General features: G+C 64.6%; 1 protein-coding gene across 6 annotated transcripts in view; it reads right to left on the bottom strand.

Moving 5' to 3' along the window:
* Positions 1–596: 596 nt before the first annotated feature.
* The window catches only part of SPPL2B (signal peptide peptidase like 2B), a 42,498-nt gene continuing 35,923 nt past the window's right edge, over positions 597–7,171 (bottom strand). For 5 of the 6 annotated variants that reach the window (XM_060297426.1, XM_060297427.1, XM_060297428.1 and 2 more), the window contains 8 exons: positions 6,667–6,783; positions 4,854–4,935; positions 4,062–4,136; positions 3,920–3,982; positions 3,735–3,834; positions 3,304–3,381; positions 1,754–1,914; positions 597–964 (listed from right to left, as the gene is read on the bottom strand). In XM_060297426.1, coding sequence (XP_060153409.1) covers positions 737–964; positions 1,754–1,914; positions 3,304–3,381; positions 3,735–3,834; positions 3,920–3,982; positions 4,062–4,136; positions 4,854–4,935; positions 6,667–6,783 — 904 coding nt within the window. In that variant the 3' untranslated portion in view covers positions 597–736. Of the gene's footprint in view, positions 965–1,686; positions 1,915–3,303; positions 3,382–3,734; positions 3,835–3,919; positions 3,983–4,061; positions 4,137–4,853; positions 4,936–6,666; positions 6,784–7,171 lie in introns of all 6 variants that reach the window. The other variant, XM_030845708.2, reaches the window with a different exon arrangement.

Here is a 7,171-nt window from a genome sequence, read left to right as displayed (position 1 = left end):
GCCAGTTCCAGACTATCCTCCCGCATTCCAGAAGCTCCCCGTCCCCCGTGCTGGAGTTGGAGGCCGAGGTGCGTGCACTGGATAGGGTGCTGAGAGCGTGCGGGTGCCTGTGGCGAGGGTGGGAGCCGAGTTCCCTTGAGCTGAAAGGCAAGATGGGGCCACCGGCCTGGCACCAGCCCCGCCCCCGAGAGAGGCAGTCCGAAGGGCTCGCACCCCAAGAGGCGACACTACCAGAATTTCAAAAAGTCGTGGCCGTTTATTCAAACTTGGAGGAGCTGGACCACAGGCGCTGGGCGCTTCCGGGCGATGGAAGGGCCGGGCGCAGGGCTCGGCGCTCACCACGGGCCCCCAAGGCTGCGGCGGCGTCCAGTCCAAACCTCTGGGGGCCCTGCTGAGCAAAGGCGCCCCTCCACCAGGAGCCAGAGACCCGCCCTCTCCCGGCCCGGACCCGAAGGGAAGCAGCAGCAGGGCAAGCACCAAACTGGGCGTGTCCGCGGCCAACGGCGGAGGTGACGGCCCCGCCCTTCCCGGGGCACCACCGCCGCAGGAAGCGGGGCGCGCGCGGGGTTGGCCTCAGCCAGCCGGGGGCTTGGCAGCCACGCGAGCTCGGAGCAGGGCTGGGGTCCGGGGTGTGGCCGGGCTGGAGCAGGACGTGCGCATCGGCCAGGCCAGAGCACCAAGTTGGGGGCCGCGCGGGTCCAGTCCCTGGGCGCGGGGGCCGAGTCTGCGCCCTCCCCTAGGCCGAGGGGCCGGGGGCGAGGCCTGCCGGACTCCCGGGCTTCTGGGGGGGCGCGCCGGCCCCGCTCTCCTCGGGCGCGGACGACTCTGGGGGCTGCTCCGCGGGCGGAGGGGACGGGGCCGCTTCTTGGCCGGGAGGCTGCTGGGAGGGGGCTGCGTCGGAGTCCGCCTGGGGCTGCGGGCCCTCGGCAGAGGCTGGCGCCCACGGCGACTGAGGTAGGTCCTTCTGAGGGAGGGAGGAGGCCCGGGTTGGTGGAGCTGCGGGGGCGCTCCGGACCCAGGAAGGAGCCGCGCTCGCCAACTGGCACCAGCACCGCATCAGGGCCCCAGGAGGGCCCCACCCTGCCTTCTCTGGCCTGCTCTCCCTCCAGAACCTTCCAGAACCAATCCACCCGCTCTGTAGCAAAGCCAACGCCCGCCGGGAGGGAGACCTTTGGGGACGGGGGCACTGAGCCCAGGAAGCCTTCCCGACTCACCGGGTCACAACAGTCACACCACATGTAAAGCGTGTTCACATCTATGCGAACAAGTTACACACACACCGGAAGCGCTCAGAGCCCCCATCAGGGCAGGACGGGTCTCCTAACGGGGCCCGCTAGAGACCCCGCAGGCCCGGAATGCCCTTGAGTTGCAGGGATACAGCGGTCACCCTGCGCTGCACGGGGAGTGGCCTCTGTCCCTTTCCTCTTCAGTTTCAGACAAGAACAAGGCCCGGCCCGCCCCCCGCCCGTGGCAGAAGCAGCTGGAACCCCAAGTCCAACCAATCCAACCAAATGGGTTAGGGTTAGGGTTAGCAGCAGGGCAGCAGCATCACCCCGAGCCACACCACGAGCACATGTACCCCTCCCCGCCCTGCAGCCACGGGAGCACCACACCCAAAGCAAAACCTTCCAGAGACGGGACACGGGCTGCGGGGTTTAGTTGTAGCGCTAGGAGGTCTTACTCAACTTTAACTCTAGTTAGGGCTTATTAGGCTATTATTTCTCGCAGACATTCATAGCAAACTGGTATTCACCGCAAAGCCGCTGCCCGTCCAGAACATGCCCAGCTCCCTGCGCCAGAGCGCCAGGGCGCAGCTGGTGACGAGCGTGCAGGGCACCAGGTAGAGGAGGGCAGGCTGGCCGCGCTGCATGAGGGCCAGCGCCATGAACGTCACCAGGAGACCGATGCCGTAGGCTGCGGAAGCAGAGACAGGCAGCACGTTACCCTGGCCGGTCCCAAGCTCACCACCCACTGCTCACAGGGGCAGGAGAGGCAGAGCTCGCGCCAGGGCCGTGGCCAGCGGGTCCTCCCCACCCACACCTTCCCGGACGCTGGCAGGCGAGAGTGCACACAGGGGTCAGCAGGGAAAGAGGAGGGAACGAGGGCCCAGCCGCCAGACTGGGGAGCGGAAGCGGGCGGCCGCCATGGGAAGGCCTGGCGTCCCGGGAGCGGCTGGAGGAGCCGCAGAGGTGCCCCAATAGCTCATTTTTGTAAGCCTCTAGTTAGAAAAATAATTTGAACTGAAGTAACGTAGGTACAGAATTAGGAAATCAGACCTTTCATAACTGAGTTGTGACCGCATGAAAGCACTGAGGGGTGAGAAGCGTCCGCATTTCCTGCTCCCCGTTCAGCATAAAACAGCGTGTGTTATTTAGGGATGTGAGTCCAACGTATAAAGACCCCCGCGCACGTAGAGCACAGGGACGGACATACAACACAGCACACACGAGGAGTTAGAGGGGTCGGCCTGAGTGCAGCGGCGTGGGGCTCACTGTACTAACCTTGCAGCCGCACACGTGCAATTACTCCCAGGTGAAGAGTTACAAAGAAAGACACCATTTACTGGCACATCCCCTCCGAGGCAAAAAGCCCCGTCTCCAGCACCTGCGTCTGCTCGGGCTGCCTGCCCTGCCCCTTACCTCCATGTTTCCAAGCGATAGGCTTGTGCAGGGAGAGTTCCCGCTTATCGGCTGTGGACTAGCCACCTGTCCTAAAGAAGTGATTCAACCGAGCCAACTACAGGATTTCAGTGACGGGAACTACAGAACAATTTGACAAACTGTGGTTCACACGGAGAAAAGCTCTGCAGGCGCATCTGGACGAGCTAATCATGGAGTGTGAACCCAGGGGGCAGAGGCGGGGAGCACTTGTCTGGGCCTTCAGGAACCCGGACGCCAACGGCCCAAAGTACGCCGGGAAGGCCAGCCTGCGTCCGCCTGGCACTGCTGGGGGCCATGGCGGGGCCTGCCCTCACCCGTGTCGGCTGGTGGGGCCTGTGCGCTCTGCACCCCTGCTCGTCCTGAAGAGCTGACCCAGCAGGACAAGAGAACTGGTTTGGACATTTTTAGAAATGATTGGACTCAACAGAAAATGAGAAAACATCCCTTTGGTGTAAATGGCTTTAGTAACAAAGGAAACAGAAGACAAAGGAAAAAAGAGAAAGACAAAGAAGACCAAAGAAAAGAGAAACAACGACCACCGTGGAAAGTGACAAGGAGGCCTGTGACGCGGGCACAGGCCTGTCCCCTACCACCCCGCGGCAGAGGACGGGGCACAGCCGAGCCCCTGGGGCAGCGGGCTTACCGATGGTGCAGGCCACGAAGTAGACCCTGGAGGACTGCACCTGGATGTCGAAGCGGTGGCAGTAGGCCACGAGCAGCCCTGTGGGAGAGAGGCCATGGGCAGAGGCCGGGCCGCAGCCCCAGCCAGGCACCGGGGGTTCCCCCGGAGGCACCGTGTGTTCCTCCCAGCTCAGGAGGGAGCTGGCCCGGCGCCACCCTCGACTCCTGGCAGGTAACCAGACCTCCAGCGAGCGCAAACCCCAGCTCAGAGGCCGCCTGGTGGGGGGAGGGGCCCGGAGGGGGACCCTGGGGGCAGTACGGCTGGGACAACGCCTCCGGGGGACCACCTCCCTGGCCCCCAGGCCCCACTGGCTCAGCTCTGCCTCTGCCCACCAGCCCCTGTGGCCTGACACCCCCAAGGGCACCCGGGCCGCCAAAGCCCGGCCCCAGTACCTGGGACCAGGATGTCCCCGAAGCCCAGGAGGGAGAAGGGCCGGTCACACAGGGCCAGCGGCGAGGCGTTGAGTCTGGGCACCTTCAGCACCATGGGGAGCTGGGGAGAGGGGGCAGCGTGTCCAGGACCCGCCAGCCCGCGCTCACTCCGCTTGCTCAGCACCTCGGCCGCGGGCACCACATACCTTCTCGTGGGTGGCCGAGTCTGACGGCCCGGTTGCCACCTCCACCATGATGCTGTTCCCACTCTAAGAGAAGGGGGACTGCGTCAGACGGGGGAACGCGGGGGCCAGGGCGGGGGGGGGCGGGGCGGGGCCCAGAGCCCACCTTGGTCAGGAAGGGCGTGATGAACACGAAGAACACGTCGTAGATGAACAGCACCAGCAGCAGCAGCGTACAGGCCTGGGAATGGGGCGTCCTGAGGGCTGTGCTCGGGGACCTCCACCGGCCCTGCCCTCCACCCCACCCTGCCCAGGGTCCCAGACGCACAGACACTCCCGGACGTGTCCCTGCCTCTCCCAAGGCTCAGAGTTTCCCTGTGGGGACGAAGCCTTTAGGACAAAGTCTGAGCACGGGCAGCCTGACCTTCGGTGCCCTGGAGGCAATGTCAGGCCGGAGGCTCAGGGAGGGCGACTTTCTGATGGGATGCTTGAGAGAGACACAGCCGCAACCAGCCAGCCACGGGTCTGGGCAGGTGACGCCCGGCTTCACGTTTGCCTGTGTGTTTCTAGGTTCCTCCTGCTGGGGTTGGGCCTTGGCCCAGAGTCCCGGCCCGAGCCCTGTGCTTCTGTCCCCTTGGTTTCACCTGGTTTTCCCTCCTCTGTTCACCTCACCAGCAAGGAGGCGGCTCTGCTCCGCGCGCCCGCCCAGGTGTTCCCTCGGCCAGCGGTCACAGACGCTGCCGCCACGCTGTGAGACAACTCTGCACTGATCCTTAAGCCCCGTCCCCAGGAGGGTGGCCAGAGGGACGGATGAGCCAAGACCACACGGCCCACACAGGGCCAGGCTCAGAGTGGAAGGCCCTGGGCAGGGCTGCACGGCTGGCGGGCACGGGGCTGACCCCAAGAGACCCCATCCCCTCGTCCGCAGAGCACCCCCACCACCCCGAGGGGCCCTCACCTTGAACGTGGGGAGGCGGATGGTTTTCAAGGTGTAGAGGCAGAAGGCAATGCCCAGCGCGTCCTGAAGGATCCAAGCCCACCTGGAAGGCAGCGCAGCCACCCTTGGGCGGGGCCTCCACCAAGAACCTCCGCCTGCCAGGCCCCTCCCCCGCCCTGGAAGCCTCAGCGCCAAGTCCAAGCCGCCCAGACGAGCCCAGACGAGCCGCGGAGGCCCTTATGCAGACAAAGGCAGCAGCCGACGTCCTGAGGCCCGTGGGGGGACAGGAAGGGCAGCAATGGCTGGTAGCAGCAGGGGGTGAACCGATCCCCCAGCCCTGACGCCACGGCCAGAGAAATGCAGGCGCGTGCCAGGGCCTCTGTCCCTCTGCAGCAGCGGCTCTCCCACCCAGATCACAGCCCGGGGCAGGGGGTGCAGGGCGAGGGGGACCATGTATCCAGCGGATTCAAATTTCTTTAAAAAAAAAAATTTTTTTTTTTCTTGGCCGTGCCGCGGGGCTTGTGGGATCCGAGCTCCCCTACTAGAGATGGAACCTGGGCCCTCGGCAGTGACAGCGTGGAGTCCTAACCACTGGACCGCCAGGGAAGTCCCTCAAAAATATCTTTTAAAAAATTTAGAAAAGCAGGGCTTCCCTGGTGGCGCAGTGGTTGAGAGTCCGCCTGCTGATGCAGGGGACGCGGGTTCGTGCCCCGGTCCTGGAAGATCCCACGTGCCGCGGAGCGGCTAGGCCCATGAGCCATGGACGCTGAGCCTGCGCGTCCGGAGCCTGTGCTCCGCAACGGGAGAGGTCACAACAGTGAGAGGCCCGCGTACCACGAAAAAAAAAAAAAAATTTAGAAAAGCAAAACTTGTACCCACCCAGCCAAATGCCCCACACTCTCTGAGGAAATAGGGACTTGGGGCCCTGAGGACATCATCTGGAGTCCTGGGAAGCAGGGCGCCACCCTTGCGGGGCCACTTCCGAATTGGGAAGTCAAAGTTGTGTGATGAAGCCCGCGTGTGATGAGGCTCCCCGCTGGGAAATGGCCCCACAGCCGGCCCCGTCCTCCCTGCCCCTCAAGTTACTCATCAGAGCTTCATCTGAGCGCACGAGGAGAACCTCTCTGGGCCAGGGCGCTGGTGAGAACAGAGAAGGTTCACCAAGGCCACATGGGCGCCCAGACATGGCGGAAGCCATGGCCTGTTCTACTTTTATGCGAAGGAGCAAGCCTCCTGGCTTGGATTTAACCGTGAGCGTCCCTATTCTCTTTGTGTACAAAGGACTCAAAATATTTTCATGCTTTCCTTCTGCCAGTTAAATCTGTTATAGCTCCAAACAGCAGCACAGCCAAGAGCGTTTAACTGCCCCGGGAGAAGCTCAGAGAGAGCGCCAGATGGTGTCAGTGACGGCAGGCGGTGGCGTGCTGCCTCGCGGGGGAGGCCCCCCGGCGGGGGGGGGGGGGTGTTGGGAGAAGCAGAGCTAGCTGAGCAGGCGGGCGGGCACCACAACGGAGCAGCGGCCGAGCGGCGCCAGGCCACGTCCAGGCTGCCCCGGAGCACACGGCTCGGCGCCCGGGCAGCAGTGCCGGCGGCATCTCATGCCCAGATTGCGATCGCAGATCCCGGGGCACCGGACAAGCCACAGGGCAGACAGGGCCAGGCCTGGACGGCGTGCGGCCACTGCGTCCAGAGCACTGACAGGAGAGCCTTTCATAACCGGGAGCTGGCCCAGCTCCAGGCGCCCCGAGCGGAGGGCTCGGGGAGTCGCAGGGAGGTCACAGCACCCGAGGACAGCTGCACCCACCCCCAGCAGGGCCTCCAGGACTGCACTCACTGGTCCTCGTTCCGGAAGACGCCCCACACCACACTGACGGCCACGCACAGCAGCGCCAGGAGCAGCATGCGGACCTGAGGGCGCTTGTGGAAGTAGGGCAGGCTGTTGTCAGGGACCCTGAGGGCACGCAGGCAGGTGGGGAGGTCAGCGGCCTCTGACCCTCACAGCCCTGCCTCTGCCCAGCACCCGGAGGGTCAGCTCAACTCCTGCCCAAAAGCCCGTGGCCTCCCCATCTGTCCTCCTTCTGTCCGCCGGGCTCTGCTCCCAAGGGCCACCCCTGGCCCTGTCCCTTCCTCTACTTTACCTTATCTGTTAAACTCACCATCCCTCACCTTTTATTTCTAGAAGGGAGGCTCCCAAGGGCAGGGCAGGGCAGGGCAGGGCAGAGTGGGCAGGGGCAGGGCCTTGGGGGAAGCGACCGGACCTCAGCCAGTCGCTAAGCCGACCCCACCCGCAGGAGCCCTCGTCGGGTGCTGTGACCCCTCTCGCACAGCCCTCCCTGCTC

Source organism: Globicephala melas, chromosome 3 (genome assembly GCF_963455315.2).
Source record: "Globicephala melas chromosome 3, mGloMel1.2, whole genome shotgun sequence".
NCBI classification, from domain to species: Eukaryota; Metazoa; Chordata; class Mammalia; order Artiodactyla; family Delphinidae; genus Globicephala; species Globicephala melas.
The sequence above is the reverse complement of the archived record's forward strand: the minus strand, read 5'-3'. Positions and strand labels throughout refer to the sequence as shown.